Source organism: Melanerpes formicivorus, unplaced genomic scaffold (assembly GCF_026170545.1).
Source record: "Melanerpes formicivorus ecotype bairdi unplaced genomic scaffold, bMelFor1.0.p_v2 SCAF_10, whole genome shotgun sequence".
In the NCBI taxonomy this organism is placed as follows: domain Eukaryota; kingdom Metazoa; phylum Chordata; class Aves; order Piciformes; family Picidae; genus Melanerpes; species Melanerpes formicivorus.
The window spans coordinates 416,609-433,749 of record NW_027142362.1 but is presented as its reverse complement, the minus strand read 5'-3'; the positions used below and the strand labels follow the sequence as shown (position 1 = coordinate 433,749).

At 50.0% G+C, this 17,141-nt stretch overlaps 1 protein-coding gene across 3 annotated transcripts in view; it reads left to right on the top strand.

The window, feature by feature from the left end:
• Nucleotides 1-16,128, top strand: part of LRRK1 (leucine rich repeat kinase 1) — an 85,933-nt gene extending 69,805 nt beyond the window's left edge. For all 3 annotated transcript variants that reach the window (XM_068143304.1, XM_068143305.1, XM_068143307.1), the window contains 9 exons: nt 413-610; nt 1,280-1,557; nt 1,725-1,919; nt 2,729-2,880; nt 4,409-4,526; nt 5,744-5,860; nt 11,700-12,535; nt 13,041-13,142; nt 14,880-16,128. In XM_068143304.1, coding sequence (XP_067999405.1) covers nt 413-610; nt 1,280-1,557; nt 1,725-1,919; nt 2,729-2,880; nt 4,409-4,526; nt 5,744-5,860; nt 11,700-12,535; nt 13,041-13,142; nt 14,880-15,057 — 2,174 coding nt within the window. In that variant the 3' untranslated portion in view covers nt 15,058-16,128. The remainder of the gene's footprint in view (nt 1-412; nt 611-1,279; nt 1,558-1,724; nt 1,920-2,728; nt 2,881-4,408; nt 4,527-5,743; nt 5,861-11,699; nt 12,536-13,040; nt 13,143-14,879) is intronic.
• Nucleotides 16,129-17,141: the final 1,013 nt, after the last annotated feature.

Genomic DNA, 17,141 nt, shown 5'->3' with positions numbered 1-17,141 from the left:
CTGCCTCCTGAGGCACCCTTACAGCTCCTGCCTCCTGAGGCACCCTTTCAGCTCCTGCCTCCTGAGGCACCCTTTCAGCTCCTGCCTCCTGAGGCACCCTTTCAGCTCCTGCCTCCTGAGGCACCCTTTCAGCTCCTGCCTCCTGAGGCACCCTTTCAGCTCCTGCCTCCTGAGGCACCCTTTCAGCTCCTGCCTCCTGAGGCACCCTTACAGCTCCTGCTTCCTGAGGCACCCTTACAGTTCCTGCTTGTAGCCAATTTCTGTTAGTCTCAGGTGTCAGCGTGAGGATGCACCATAAAGTCTTGCTGTTGGCATAACTCCTGCAGCATTTGCTTAGTGATTAGCACTTCTCAAAGAGCTTCTGGTTTGATTTCTCAGCTGGGGAGTGAGAAGGGGGTTGTGTGTCTTGCAGATACCATGCTGAAACACCTGAGAGCCATGGATGCCATGAAGAACTTCTCTGAGTTCCGACAGGAGGCCAGCATGCTCCACTCGCTGCAACACCCCTGCATTGTCTCCCTCATTGGCATCAGCATCCACCCCCTCTGCTTTGCCCTAGAGCTGGCACCTCTGGGCAGCCTCACCACTGTACTGTCTGAAAACTCCAAAGGTAAAACCAGGGTCTCCCTCCTGGAAGAGCTTGCTGTCTGAGTCATGGTAGTGACAAATGGTCAACAACATTTAAATTACCACTTGATTTGTGGAAGGGATTTTTGTCCAGACTAGGGGAAGTGGGAGGCATGGAATTGCTCTTAAACTGTACCTTTGGGAACCTAGTAAAAACTGATGCTCAGTATTTTCAAAGCTACTTTGGTGACCTGGGTTTTCCATTTCTCTGCAAATTAATAAGAAGTGCATCTCACTTGAGTGCTGTATGGGTAATGCTGTGCTCTTCCCCTGCAGATGGGTGTCCACACTCTAAATTATCTCATAATTATCTGTCTTTCTGTCACTGTCAAATAAATGACACTAATTCCAAGATAGGCTGAGGCCATCTGACCCTCTTGGCACCTTGGCTTTGTGTCAACTTTCAATCAAACACTAATTTTCACCAGAAGATTTAGGGTCTAGAAGTGAAAGGGTTTAAAAAGGGAATCTAATAGAACTGTCAGACATGTATAGTAACACAAACAGCGTCACTTCAAATCGTGGCACTGAGTGATGTCTTAAAAGGTTATTAGTTACTGTGCTGGAGTTTAAAAGAGAAGGAGGAAGGGAGGAAAAACAAAGTGGTTGTTGCAATGACAAGAACCGAAGACAGGCTGCTCCTTTGCGCCAGGGTCATCCTTCGTGCCACTGGGACACATGCTGACACACAAAATAGCCTATCAGATTGTCACAGGCCTCTCCTACCTGCATAAGAAGAACATCATCTTCTGTGACCTGAAGTCAGATAACATCCTGGTGTGGTCTCTGGATGTCAAGGAGCACGTCAACATCAAGCTGTCCGACTACGGCATCTCGCGGCAGTCGTTCCACGAGGGTGCGCTGGGCGTGGAGGGCACCCCAGGGTACCAGGCGCCCGAGATCCGGCCCCGCATCGTCTACGATGAGAAGGTGACTGTGTGCCCGTGGCCAGGGGGCTGGCTTCATGCATGGGGCTGAGCTCCCTTGTACATGTATGGCCTGCAGCTCTGGCTTGCCCACCCTGGCCCTCCTCACTCTTCTTTGCAGCCATTGAGAGAGAGGTTTGCCCATTGTTTTCTCCCTGTTTCTGGCTCTAGGTTGACATGTTCTCGTATGGCATGGTCCTGTATGAGCTGCTATCTGGTCAGAGGCCTGTGCTAGGCCAGCACCAGCTCCAGATTGCAAAGAAGCTCTCTAAAGGGATCCGTCCCGTTCTTGGGCAGCCAGAAGAGGTGCAGCTGTATAGGATGCAGGCACTCATGATGGAGTGTTGGGACACTAAGCCAGAAAAGGTACAGACAGCCCTTGTGCCTGGCATTTCCTGAGTGTTTAGCTACAGGGGTCTGGCAGCCCTCTGCACACAGGAGGGCTGGGCCCGCTCTCAGTGCAGCAGAGCAGTGCAGTGCTCATTTAACTCTCCTGACAGTATGGTCCAGAGCATCCATTGACTTAAATGAGACTGTTGTGAATGAAATGATGACAGATTGGTGGCCTTTGCCGTCTGTGGTGCCAGGAAGGTCTCGGCATCAGCGGCAGTTAAGCTATTGCTGCACCAGAGCAAGGCATTGCCTATATCTTCTAGAAGCTGCTGCAGCATCGTGCTGGGAGTGTAACTACAAAGTCTGTGAACCCCCAAGGTTATAAAGGCACTGTGAGGAAGAAAAGAGTTCAAAGTGCAAGAAGAGGATTAAGCTGTATTATGTTTTTCATTAATGGCGAGTTGGCTTTTCAGAGCTGTTTGTCCTTCAAACAAAGGTCAGCTTGATGCACAAACAGCTAGGTGCTGTGAATCGGTTTCCAAAATACATAAACCTGAAAAATTAATCAGTAAAATGAGTAAGAGAAGTGCAGACAAACTGTGGAAGTCCTGAAGAGGTTTGGCTGCAGTGTCTGGGGTTCTGAAGATGCTAAAATATCAGTCAGGTGGAATTTCTAGGGAGAATCTGGGGCAGATTTGAGAAAGCAACAGAAGCATTTATTAAACAGTTCCTACTTCTTGTCTCTCTAGCTTTAATAAATAATTATTACAAGGATTCTTTTATTTCATCTGGCCCCAGCTATCTTGTGTGATACATGTCTTGCTCTTTCCCTTTCCACACAGCGTCCACTGGCCATTTCCGTGGTGGGGCAGATGCAGGATCCTACTTTTGCAACCTTTATGTACCTGCTGTCCTGTGGGAAGCAGTCTTCCTTCTTCTGCTCCCAAGGGCAGGAGTACACTGTGGTGTTCTGGGATGGGAAAGAAGACACTAGGTGAGGCAGTTCATGTTAATTTCTTCCTTTTGTTGTTTTTTACATACAAATCCTTCAGTCTCTTCACTTAGGCCCCCAGGAGGGAGGCAAGAAAGGTGAAAGTGAGTTTGGGTGAATGCCAAGGATACCATGAACACTGTTTTCCCAAACTCTTTTAATTGGGAACAGCGGTTGCTTTATAAAGGACATTTAATGAGCTTAACTCTGCTTCAGTTAATATGAGGAGAAGATTAGGGCAGTGTAATGATTCACACACACAGGATGAAGCATTTGCACATGAGAACAGACGTGTTCTGCCTTTCCTAATGAGGCCATTTAACACTAAACCTTTCCTAATTGAGACTGCAGTTCCATCCCTGCTCTGCAGAGCAATTAAGCACATGCTTAAATCCTATTGAAATCATCAGGAGTTAGCCACATGCCCAAAGCTGTGTGTGCATCTGAGTGTGTGCTGCCAGTGCAATGTGTGCTGTGCTCTGAGTGTTGCGACGCTGTGACTCAGACGTGGTCTTTTGCACAGCCACATATGACCCCTGGCCAGTTAGGTTTATTTTTATTGAGGTTACTGATTTTTATAGCACCAGTCTTATTGGGAAGCATTCACCAACTGATCTGAATTTTGTATTAATGTGTTCATTTTTTCTGGCCATTAAGCTAATGGGGGAGATACGTGAGCTGTTCATCGACCATTTGCTTTGCTATTTGTGGTGCCTGGATGGTCATTCAGTGCAGTGTAACCATTCCTGCTCAAACTGGTGAAACACGTGGGACACACAGATGTATTTTGAATCCATGGATGTTTTCCAGATATTCACAGCAGTGAGTCTGCTTCCTGACTGGACAATCCACTTTCTGGAGACTGCTGGATAACAAATTACTTAGATGTGGCAGATTACAGGCTGTGATTGCTTGTGCCACAGTCGTTAGAACATCTGGGACTCACAAATGTGGTTATGAACATCCAATTATTGTTCAGACACCCGAACCCAATACACTATCCCATAGCCCAAACAGTCAAAATCCCTTTAGCTACAGAAATACTAATTAGTCATACTTAAAAATTATTTTATCAGGTTAAAGATGATCTTTGCTCCTACTCTTCTGTTTATGTGAATAAATAATGAAGCCAGAAATTAGTGAGGCAGGGAACTTGGAGAACCGGCACAGATTCTCTTGAGAATCTAATGGGAAGATGGGCTAAGACCTCCCAGCCACTAATTACTGCTGTTCAGCTGGAGCTGTGTGTCTCAGGGCTGAATGCGAGCAGCGGTAAATTCTCCTAATCCATCTCCGTGCAAAGTCAGAGAGCTGATCTTAAACCTCCACAGAAGCAAACGCAGGTCTGCCCCCCAAGGAAGAGCTGTGTTTCTCTTCCTTTGCAAAGACCACTTGGAGTGGTGTGGAACTTTGCAGCATTGTTCACATCTGGACAGTTGTGTTGCAGCTTGGCCCAAAGTGCTGAGGGCCATTCTGTAGCAGTGCGCAGGCTGAGTGCTGGCTGTAGGAAACTGTTGTTTGCTCCTTTCAGAAACTACACGGTGGTGAACCCGGAGAAAGGAGTCATAGAAGTGGAGAGGATGAGCTGCCCAGGAATGAAGCTCTGCTGCCAACTAAAATTTCAGAATGCCCTCTGGGCTGCCACTGAGGTGAGCATTGCCTGCATGAGTGCCTTGCTCTGAGGGCCCTGCTCTGAGGGCCCTCCCTGGAAGACGCAGAAAGGAGGAGAGTGAGCCTGCTAAATGAGTAAGGCTGAGAGTGAGGGAGACAATGGGCAGCTCAGATGGGCAGCAGGACTGCATCTGCTGGCTCTGGGCTTATTGTTTCTACCTGTTACACAGATGATAACTAGATCAAAGCCCTGCCTCCTGCTGGTCAAAGCCATCGTGGGAACCTCAACTTTCTGAAGTGAAACTCTCCAGACTGTAGCATATCTATACCCAGTGTTTCAGCTGGGAAATGTCCTTATCTGTAAGCAATAATGAGAAGCAGTGAAAGAAACCATACCTTTAAGGGTGGGGTGTTGAAAGACGCCTGAGGGATTTGGAAGTTGGTGGGAAATGGGTCCCCAAGTTCTGCAGCTAGAAAGATAAGAGTAAGACAGCATGGCTGATTGACCCCTGAGCCCCTGTCCACCCATCCAAAAGGGCTGTGCTAAATGTCAGCCAGCTCTGACACCATCATTTGACACAAACCAAATGAAAAATAGCTGAAAGAAATTGAAATGTTCCTGAAGGTCAGTGTTTTGAAATGGGTGAAATAGGCTGCACTTGCTGATAAATAATTTGTGCTGGTCAATTCACCTTGCCCTAGTATGGATGCTGGAGCTACATGAGAGTACTGAGGGGTTTTTCCCTGTAGGAAAATAAGATATTTTGACTTTTTATATTCCCAAATTGAGGTAAAGTTCACATATTCCTAATTTTTAATAACAAGAAGTATAGAAGATTACGATTCAGAAATCTTAAAGACTTTTCTTTCCACCTTTTTGATCAAAATGAAACATGTTGGTGTGGAGCAAGTGTAATTCCATACACAAGGTAGCAGAAGCTTTCCTTGCATTGAGAGACTGATGCCAGACTTGTCGTGTTTGGGACTTGTGCCCTCAAAGTTGTCAAATGCTGCTTTTGGATGTGGTGATTTTCCTGGCTATTGGGTAGTGCATATATTGCCCACAACACATTTTGCTCTTCACAGACAGGGCAAATGCTCTCCATGGCAAACAAATTGAAATCCAGGCTTTGGATATCAAAAAACCACAAGTAACAAGTGGTGTTGGAACCAATTTGATCTCATTCAGGCATGGAAACATACAGAGTGTGGAAGATGATTGAAATCTGTCAAATGTTATGTGCTCTTTTTGTAGGACCAGAAGATTTCTGTGTATGGCTTGCAGGGCATGTGTCCTCTAAAGACTCCACAGAAAGGTTTAGACACTCCTGCTACCGTGAGCTGCTTTCTGGTAATACCTCTTGTCAAAAAGGTAAGCAGGAGCCTAAAGGAAAAGGAGCATCAGTGAGACTAATACTGCCAGGCCAAGCTGCCAAAGCTTGCACAGCTTGTTGCTAGCCAGTGTTGAAGGACTTTGTGATGCCCATGAATGTTTTGGCAGTGCAAGGAGAAGGTTTCCAGGACTTTGTGCCTCTGCCAGAAGACAGAGGTGTGGGCAAGAGCCTGAGTCAGGGGACCGAAGCTGGCGCTTCCAAGCCTGCTGGGAAAATAGTCAAAATAGATCAAATTCCTTTTCAAGGAAGTTTTCCAGTTCTGTTTCCACATGACAGGGAAAGACACATGGTAGACAGGGTTGAGGATGATCAGGCAAAGTAGAGGGAACTTGAAACAATTAATTAGAATAGAGATTTGTTAAGTGCTAATGGAGGGCTTGGGTACATCCCAGTTCTTGTGCCTGCTCTTCTGGTGTGTGTGTATGCTGTCATTTGTCTGTAAATACTATCTAGGCTCAGCCACTCTTCTTTCTGGGCTTTGAATGAGAACTCTTGGATAATACAGCTCTCATGGGTAATAGCAAAAGTTATATACCCTCTGCCCAGGTCTGGAATTGCCAGCGTCCCGGCAAGAGAAATCTGACACGACTGCCTGTTGGGGGCAGGTCTGGGAAGATGTATGAAAACTGCTTTGGGGCTAAATTACCTCCGGTTTGCTTACATCCACCTGAAGTGAAAACATATAGTTATGTTCCTAGGTTCTTGGTAGCTGTGTGGCCTTTGCAGATGCCAGCAGACTGGTATGTGTCTAAGAGCTCTGCATGGCGCAGCTCTGGGAGCGACAGTGGAGCTGCGTTATGCCACATGCCCACTCTGTGGTGTGGTCCATTTCTGGCTGGCCTGCTGCATCCCTGCAGCCTGACTCCAAGGCAGATGGTTACTGTGAGGTGTACTGCTGCACTTCCAGACGTGGTCTGACCAGGACTGAAGTAGGGCGTAGGTCTAAAGTTGGCACTGGAGTAACTTTCGCCCTCCAGGAGGCTGCATCTGTTGGCTTTCTTTGGCTCCCAGACGTGCAACGTTTCTCTGCTGTGGAGTTTCATTTCTGATGTGCAGAGCAAATTTCTTTTTCATGCTGCCTGAGGTTTTGTCCAGGACAGTCGGACGACTCTTTCACTTTCAGCTTTTCCACTGTCACACAGCTTGCAAAGCCATTCCTCAGGGGTTACGAGTGGCTTTATGTCTCCTGGTTTCTATTTTCAGTGTGTGGCTTGCCTAGAAAATGTCATAAATAATGCCAGGCCCTACAATAGTAATATTGAGTCTAGACACCTCCCTTCCTCCCCCGGCCCGACCCAACCTTCCAGAAATTCACATCCCTTCGGCTCACTCCTGCTTAGTTATTGGACATACTTTTTCCTCTCTCCTTTCTATGAATGAGCTTGGCAGTGAAATAGCCAGAGCAGCAGCCTCAGGGATGTGCAGGCCAGGTTGGCAGGAGCCAAACCCTTTTTTTTTTGAAGCAGTCAGTTCTTCCAGCAAAGCTAAAGTGGCAAGCTTGCACTTGTCAGACTCACTGTATGGCAGCATCAGAGTTATCAGACAGTCGTTATTGTCCCACAGAGAGAATTGCTGACGTTTCCCTGGGAAGAAAGCCTTTAACTGATGAGATGTGAGGTAACTTGCAGTCAGAGAGCTGCGCAGGGATGTTGCTGGGAAGGGGAATTCTTTACGACTGCCTTGGGAAGACTAATCCAAAAGAAACAGCTTCCAAAACGTGGTTTCTCCTCCAAAGGAAGCATCATGGAAATTTAAAAGCAGCAGAGAGAGGGGCCCAGAATCGAAAACTCACCCGCCAAGGGAAAGCCTTGTGCAGTTTCAGCTCTTTTGTTGCATGCTTTCTGTCAGCAGTATCGCTGGCTTGGCAAACAATAACATTTGCAGTAAACTTCCTTTCAGAAAACAAAACAAAACAAAACAACAAATAAGCAATTAGCAGCTTAAAAAGAGCAGCCATGGTGCTTTCTGAGCTGGTTTGCAGCTTTCTTACAAAGAGATGTTGAGGGGGAGAGAAATCTGGATGGGTGCAAGCCTCTGGCCTCTTGCAAAACCCTGGAACACACGAAAACAAAAGCTGCATTTAAAGGCTGCTGCCTGCCGCGGCGTTCACTGCCAGCAGTGCCAGAGCGTGCGGGGAAGAGTGGAGGACGTGATCAAGGCCATGGTGCTGGGGGCTCTATTTATTTTCTAACCTGCCCTCAGCAGCCATCCCTGTGGCTCTGAGCCTCAAGCTGTCCATAGCTGTGAGGACAGGACGTCTGGAGCCAGCTCATCTCATCTCCTGCACATCTCATACCGTCACAGCCCCACTCAGAAGCCTTCCTCCCTGGCACAGCAGGGCTTCTGGCAGGACGGAGGCTTCAAATGCAGTTTTGTTGCTGTGTGTTTTTGTTGGCTTATTGTGGAGCCCAAATGTTGAAAATGAATTCTGAGAAAGTTACTTAAGGTTTCTGGAGGCCGCTGCCCTGCCTGCCTTTGGTCACTCTTGTAATACCCTGATACAGAGAATTTGGCCTTGCTGCCACGGCACCTAATAAAGTCTGGTGAGTCTGTAGCACCCAGGGGTGGGTGGCCTTTGCTTTGGTCTTATGTGAAATGGGCCAGGCCCTCATCTTGGTTTGGCAGGGGATGGCAGGTTGAGGGTATTTCTCAGTGTTTGTGTTCCTACTCCTCCAGTACCTGAAGGGGACCCACAAGAAAGCTGGGAAGGGACTTTTTAGAAGAACTTGTAGTGATAGGACAAGAGGGAATGGATTGAAACTTCAGGAGGGGAGATTTAAACTGGAGATTAGAAATTCTTTACAGTGAGGATGGTGAGACACTGGCACAGGGTGCCCAGGGAGGCTGTGGCTGCCCACTCCCTGGAGGTGTTCAAGGCCAGTCTGGATGAGGCCTTGAGCAGCCTGGGCCGCTGGGAGGTGTCCCTGCCCATGAATCACAGAATGGTGGGGGATGAGAGAGACCTCTAGAAACCATCTAATTCAAGCCCCCTGCTAAAGCAGGGTCCTACCCAGAGCAGATTGCCCAGAATCATGGCCAGGTAGGTTTGCAATCTCTCCAGAGATGCAGACTCCACAACCTCTCTGGGCAGCCCAGTGCTCTATCACCTTCATTTCTTAAACTGAGAGATAACAACAGTGTCTGGATAGAAGTGGTCCTGATAGCCAAGGCAGTGAGTAATAAGTGCCCCAAAGCATAAAATACCTTCCAGATTTGCTTCCACCACCATTGTGCTATTCCAGACAGGCTGGATTTTGGCAGGATCAGTATTACTGGTAAAGCTGAGTGGGGATCATGGACACAGTGCTGATCACTCAGTGCTGGGGAAATTTGGCCTGTGGTACTCAGAAAGGAATCTGGATTCCATCTGCAGTAGCTGATACTAACCAAAGAAATCAAAACAGTTTTATTGAAGACTATGCTTAGATAATTCAGCATTTTCAGATCAAATGAGACAAAATTATGGAGATCTCTGAAGACTTTAATGATGTCACACTAGGAGCAGTTCAGGTCAATGCAGTGTCAGTCAGGTTTGAGTTGGAAGAGACCTTATAGATCATCTAGTTCTAACCCTCCTGCCATGGGCAGGGACACCTTCCACAAGAGCAGGTTGTTTACAGCTGCCATCCAACCTGGCTTTGAATGCTTCCAGGGAGGCAGCATCCACAGCCTCTCTGGTCAACCCATGCCCATGCCTCATCACCCTCACAGTGAAGAATTTCTTCCTATATTCTAATCTAGGTGGTAGTGCATAAGACCCTTAGTGGGAAGGTCGTGAGTTCAAGCCTCACAGGCAGTAGTGTCCTCCCTACTCTAGTCATGAGGTCTGTGGTGACAGGTTGGACTCGGTGATCTTTGAGGTCTCTTCCAACCTTAGTGATACTGAATACTGAATAGATCACCCCTCTTTCAGCTTAAAACTGTTAACCCTCATCCTTTCACCCTGTCCTCTTGTAAAAAGTCCCATTCCAGCTTTCTTGTAGACCCCCTTCAGGTACTGAAAGGCTGCTGCAATTTCAGATGTTCCATCTCAACTGAAATGATCCAGTTTTTGTGAGAAACACCTATTGTGCAGTGTCCTTTGGCTCTTTTCCCCGGGGCAGTGTGGGTTACTCTGCTTTGTTCTGCTCTGTTTTGAATAATTGAACTCTTTTCCAAGGAAAAAGTAACCCAAAGCCCATCCTGTGCTCAGCACCATGCCATGTCCCAACCTCTTGGTGCAACTCCCTGGCAAAACTCTGTCCAGGAGCCTTTGCACCAGACCCACATGGCAGCGGGGGCACGGCGCTGAATGCTTCAGGCCGTTTGGATTTCTTTTAATCAGTGGTTAGAGATTTGGGACTGGACTCAGTTGAAGTCCAAGTCCCATTTCACAACTTTCCACTTGCTTCCCTAGTTTTTCCCATTACAGTAAAATTCTGCTGTGATTTGGATTAGTCATAGGGCTCAGCACACTTACGGCTTTACTCATACTTGGTGTGCAGATAGTGTCTCTAGGCCAAGACTCTTAGTGAGCCTTGCAAACAGTGCTGTCAGATAAACTATAACAGCTACCCCTCTGCTGCCTGCCCCTGCTAGCTGGGAGCTATTCAAGATACTGCTCTTGGCCTCTGCAGCCTGGAGCAGCATGGGCACTCTCTTCCAGGGCTGGCACAGCCAAGATACATGAAGGGCACAGGCTTTCACTTAATTTCTGAGCAGCACGGGGTAACACCAAGTCCCCTCCTCTCTCTCAGAGGCAAGCAGCATTGCTGGCATGCTGGGCACACCATGAGGCAGGGATTTCCACCGTGGCTGTGCTGTGGAGGGCAGAGGTTGTGCCAGTTCAAGCTGGTGGTGCACTGCCTGGTTCTGTTCATTTTGCTTTCCTTAGTCTAGCCAGAAAAGCCCTGGGCAAGGCCCTTTTTTTAGCATTTATTGCTCCATGGGGAGGAAATAGAAAGGCCTTTGAGGTAGGTATTGTTTTATCTGCTTCACAGATGGAGGAGTTTCTGGTACAGATTGAAGGTTACAGGGAATTTTGTTCCCACAAGATCCATTTCCTAGTCTGTTTAGCAGCATTTTGCACTGCTGTGATGAGCTGGAGGAGTCAGAGCCTTGGGGAGCCATGGCCTTCCCATCACTCCCATCCACAGGACGTAACAGTGTCCCTCACAAAGAGCACTGCACCGCAGGTCAGCACTGGCTGTGGCTCCTGCAGCCAGCACAGCTCTGCATTTGGGGCAGACTTTGAACTACCTGCAGAATTGTTCATGGCTTTGGCAGCCACTGTGCTGAGCTGCTGCTGCTTCCATGCCTTTGGCTGGGATGTCTCTGAGCTGCCAGGGGTCCCAGACCCAGAGTGTATCCATGGGAGGAGCAGTGCTGTCACAGCAGCAGGCATTGGATGCAGAAGTGAGCTCTGAAGGCTCCTGTTTATGGGAAGATTTCCTCTCTCTTTCCACTTCAGCTGCCTCTCCTACCTACACTGGTAGCAATAGCTTTAACCTTTTTGGAAATGAGGTGGGTCTCTATAGCTGGATTCCTAGGCTCGTGGTGGCTGTCTCTGAACATACTCCAGCTTGAACTTGTTAACCTTCAGGGCAGGCTTGCAGGTCCATCTGTCCTCCCTTGCCAATAAAGAAAGAGGTAAGACTGGGTGAGAGGAGTATGGCTCTGCAGTAGCTTCTTTTTATGTTGCTGTTACCGCTGAGCGATTGTGGGGGGTTACCAGTGTGCTTGCAGGGTTGTGAGGGGCAGCCAGAGCCCCTGGGACTACGAGCCCTTGTGTTGCAGAGCAGTCGAGGAGCTGGGTGGCCAATCTGCTCTCTCTTGCAGAACTCCTACACGGTGCTGGCCGGCTTGTCAGATGGACTCGTAGCAGTGTTTTCAGTATCCCAGGGCATCCCAGGGGACAGCTGCTCCTACCTGTGCTCCCACACAGCAAACAGGTCCAAATTCAACATCTCTGATGACGACCCCCGGCAGAACCCTTACCCCGTGCAGGCCATGGAGATCACCAACAGCGGAGCCGAGGTCTGGTACAGCAACGGCCCTGGCATCCTCATCATCGACTGCAGCACCATGGAGATCAGCAGGAGGCTGGAGCCCTTCAGCCCACCCTCGATGATCACATCCCTGGCCTGCAACGCCGAGTGTCACGGGGAGGAGGTGGTGTGGTGTCTGGATGGCAGCAGCAACTTCCTGGCCATGTACCACGTTGCCACTTACCAGCTCTGCGCACGCTACTTCTGCGGAGACTGCAGCCCCCTCAGGGACATGTTCACAATCCAGCAGCCTGCAGCAGCCATCCCAGCCACAGCACCAGTGAACCACACAGAGATGGAAAGCAGCCCAGTGGGGGACATGAGCATCATCTACAGCCCAGAGGTTGGCACCCAGATACTAAACCACCAGGACTCGTTCACAGATTATTGCTCTGTGTCTTCCTACTCCTCCTCCCCTCCTAACAGGGCAAGCCGGTGCCCCTCCAGCCTTCCCAGCTCACCCCTGAGCTCTTCCAGTGCACCACTCTCCACAGATTTTGAGGAGTCTGACAAGTTTCACGAGCTGAAGCTTTCCCCAGATCACGAGGCTATGCCTGCAGGTGACAGCACACAGCATCTCCAAGCTGTCAAGATTCTTCCAGTAAAAGACCTCATATGGATTCCCAGGTGAGTGGGTCACTTACCTCAGCAATGTCATTAAAATCCCTTCTGGGCTGCGTGTGAGATTAGCTAAGGCAAAGCCAGGAACTTCTGCATTCCCAGTGTGATTCACCTGCCCAGAAAGTCAAGTTCTCATTAAGGAAGTTTGTTCCCAGTGCAATGGTACAGGGATTTTTCAACTCCTTTTTAAAGATACCTAGCACTGGGTCGAATGGCCACAGCTAAGGTCTTGCAGGATTCATTCCAACAGAAGGGAAGTGTGGGTGGTTAAACTCGAAGCCCTCTTCACCCACATGGAGCAGGCAGCTTCCTTGCTCAGACACAACCCTGTAAATCCTGTCATCTGCTGTTGAGCTGATGGAAACCACTGGGCACTGGATTTTGCCTGGCACAGGGCGGGCTCTCACTGTAGCAGAGTACCTGCTTGCCTGCAAAAGGAGGGATTGCAGCAGAGGATGGGTACTCTCAGCTGCCAGCAGCACATGTGACATCTCCCTCGCTTCTCTTCTAGGAGAGGAGGGGATATCATCGTTATCGGACTGGAGAAGGAGTCGGGCGCCCAGCGGGGCAGGGTGATCGCCGTGCTGAAGGCTGGGGAGCTGGCTCCCTACGGGTGAGGCTGCCTGGGCAGCACCCTACGTGCCCGTCGGCAGGGCCAGAAGGGGGCTGGGTGGCAGAAGGTGGTTCTACAGGGTCCCAGGGCTCTTGGGAGCTTCTTGGCTTGCAGCAGCACCTAAGAAGGTGCCAGGTGCAGGAGACATAGCTGCTGGTTGCACATCAAGTTGTGTGCATGCTCTTGTAGCAGGGCAGGTGGGGAGGGGAAGGCACCACGACCATGGCTGGGGCTCTAAAAGCAGAGACCAAGGGGACAGGCAGGACCCACTTGCACAATGCGATAACAGTCGGTGCGATGCCGCCTGGCGCTGACTCCCGGTGTTCTGAGGGCACCTGGCAGAGGGTGGCTGGAGCTTGGCAGCGCCAGGCCCCGCATGAGGAACAAGAGCTGTATTTATGCAGCGCACGGGGCTTGTCTGTGGCTGCATTCACGTGGCTCAGGTTGGGGTTCTGGCTCTAAATGAGCACCTTTGTGCTGTCGGCAGTGGCGGGAGGAGGCTCCTGGGCACCCGGCAGAGCAGTGCTATACATTAGTGTGAAACCTTTCACTCAGCCACAGGAGCCCCAGTAAATAAATAGCTGCTGGAGGGATGGGGCTGTTCCTGCTGATCACTTAAATGCCAGCCTGGGATTGTACTATTTATGGCCAAACAAATGGAATTTAAGCAGCACTAAGGATTATTAATGATCATTTATTACCACTGGGCAAACACACCAGGAGATCAAAGTGTTCCTGCTGTCCCCTCTACCTGCAGGCTGAGAGTCTGTATCAGTTAGCTGGGAGCACAGAATTCTCTTTAGTGCTCACAGGTACTCCTAGGCTGCTTTAGTCTTTCCCAGATGAAGTGTGGAGTTAAGGCAAGGTGACAGAGCAATCTCAAGCTTGTCCTGCTGTGCTGCCTTGCAGCCTGGCTGGCTCAGGTGGCCTTTGACTCACTCCATTTCTTCATCCTAAAGCCCAGCCAGTAATGCCTGCCTCCTCCCAAGTCCCTCCAAGTGCAGAGCAGGGTGGGAAAGGAGGAGGCTTCTTAAGGGCACTTTGGGATATAAAGCAGATGTGGGGGCAGCCCTTGTTGCCAGTGCTCCCCATTAGGGCCTTTCTGGGGAAACAGTTTGGGATTGGTCTTCCCCTGGCTGATGTCAGAGCTCCAGAAAGCACCTAGCAAAGGCTGGACTCCTGTCCCTTCAAACCTGCCAAGACAAAAGCATCACCTGCCTGGCCACCCCTCTGGGGGGTGTCTGCAGGGCCTGTTTGATCAGGAAATGTGCTCAAAGACCATGAAGGAAAGCACATGCAGCACGGTACTGTTGTGTAGACTCCTACATGAACCTTGCAGATCCTTGGGCTGTTGTAGCCATGCCTGCTGGTCTGGAGTAGGGGTTTGTACCCTGAGCTGGCAGAGCTGTGCTCCAGGCCACTTCCACACTGAATTTCAGGCTGTGGAGACCCTCAGCAGCCTGTTAGCTGTGGCATGATGGAGCTGTTTGGAAAGGCCAAGCTGGCAGCAGGCAAAGGAATTCATAGATTTAACAAATCAGGAGATGAACAGCACCTTCAAACTTGAGCACCCACCCTGCCCCCTTTAAAACCTTTTCCCATGGCACTGAGCCACTTGGTTTTGCCTTGAGATCGTTTCTGATCCCTCTCTTAGTTCATTCTCCTTTCTCAAGGCTTTGCTGTTGTGTGAGCAGAGTTGCTCTCTGCTCTAACGCTGTCTCTGCTCTCCTTCTCCAGGATGCTGGTGGATGCTGCTCTCGTTGCAAAGGACACAGTTGTGTGCTGCTTTGAGAATGAGAACATGGAGTGGTGCCTGGCTGTCTGGAGGGGCTGGAGTGCCAGAGACTTTGACATATTCTACCAGGCCTACGAAGAGCTGGGAAGGTTGGAAACCTGCATGAGAAAGAGGAGGTAGTGCTTGTGATGCTGGGAAGCGAGGCTTGGCTGGAGGTGGAAGCATCCTGCTCTGAGCACACCTGGACTCAGCACATCTGGACTCAGGAGAGAATGAGAAGTGCCGGGGGGGAGTGTGGGTCTGGTTTGCTGCTAACGAGCACTGCGGGGGTGCTGCTGGGACTGAAGAAACCAATGAGAGCAGGGCAGAGGTGAGCCTGGGAGCTGTCACATGCTCCCCTGCATTAGTCGAGGCAGAGGTGGCTGCAGTTCTGCTCATGCCTCTATTTCCAGTTTCTTCCCCATTTTAAACTCCTTCCTCACGTTCAGCATGCCCTGGCTGCTGCTTTTCTAGTGCCCATTGTCAGCCAGGAGAGCTGTGTGAAGCCAGCAGGCGCTTTCCTGGCAGCCCGAGTGCATTGCAGTCCCCACTGCCTGCTGGAGCATGATGCACCCTGCTCCTGGGGGAATCCATCTGCTGCAGAGCTGCTTCCCACACCCCTGCCAGTTCCTTAGAGCTTACTTCAGGTGGAGAGACACCCAGTTGTAAGAACCAGCAATAAGCATTTGCTGGCCACTGCGTTTCTGGTTCCCAAAAGCTATTGTGGTGCTCCGAGAGGGCCCAAACCAACCTGCCAGTAACACTGCACAGATGTTTCCTTTTGTAAGGGAGCCCTGTGGCCAGGAAGGCTCCTGAAGTGTCTTTACTCCTCTTGGTGAATGCCCTCTGGGGTACTGGGAACACAATAAGCTTTCTTTGCCTGTGTGTCTGTGCAGCTTCTGCTCGCCACAGCTTTGATTTTACCTTCCTTAGCAGCCTGGGATGATGCACTGGCTTGAACACAACTGCATATCCCAAGCATGGACAGCAGTGTAAAAAGTGAGCCCAGCAAAGCACCCTGTGTACAAAGCTGTACAGTCTGAATTTTGGAACCTTTTTTGGTTTTTCTATGCCAGGAAACTGGTGTGAGCATCGGCAAGGCTGGCCAAGGCCGAGCGGGCAGGTTACCCTCTGCTTCACATCTCTGTGGCAGGCTGCTGAAATACCCTTCAGAAACAGCACAGCTGAAAATAAACAGATTCCTCCCCACAATGACTGTCTTGGTGGCACTTTTATTGACAGCCTGCATCAGCTGCAGGGTGTTTGCAGCCTCTGATTAAAATACATTTTCCTGCTGAGCAGAGCCTGGATCAGGATTGCAGGTCTAGTCTGTCCCCATACCATCCTCACCTGTCTCCATCCCACTGCAGCTCCTCCAGCAGCTCTGAAGCAGGGTGGGCAGCACTACTGTGCCCTGGTTAGCTCACACCAGGACAGGCTGTCCTGCCTGCTGGCTCAGCCCTTTGCTGCAGTTTGCCAGGTGTTTTCACAGCTGCTCCCAGAGCTTATCCTGCCTCAAGCTTAGCTAGGAAGTAGCTGTTTCAGTGTCAGGCCTAATGAGCTGCACTATCCTGAACCTGTGTCATCTGCCTCCCATCCAGCTGCACACCCATCACCTGACCATCTCATGGTTGCCTTCTCCAGGTGCTAGAGCCCTTTCTCACACACACACAGAGGCACACAGAGTCTCATGGCCCATCCTGGAAGCCCCAGCAGGAGCTATAATCCAGCTTGTACTTTGGTCCAGTCTTGCAGATTTTCTTCATCTGGAGTGGCCACATCCCTTATGACAAGAAGGACACTGAGTTGCTGAAGCATCTCCAGAGAAGGGCAATAAAGCTGGTGAAGGACCTGGAGCACGTGTCTTGTGAGGAGCTGCTGAGAGAACTGAGGTTGTTCATCCTGGAGAAAAGGAGGTTGAGGGGAGAGCTTTTCCCTCTACAACTCTGTGAAAGGAGGTTGAAGCAAGGTGGAGGTCAGGCTCTCCTCCCAAGGAACAAGTGATAGGAAGAGGAAATGGCCTCAAGGTGCAGGGGGGAGGTTTAGGTTGGACATGAGGAACTATTTCTTCCCTAAAAAGGGGTGTCAAGCCCTGGAACAGGCTGCCCAGGTGGAGCCCTGATGTGGTGCTGGGGGACAGGGTTTAGTGGGGGACTTGGCAGTGCTGGGTCAACAGTTGGGCTCTTAAAGGCCTTTTCCAACCTAAGCATTTCTGTGCTTCTGTG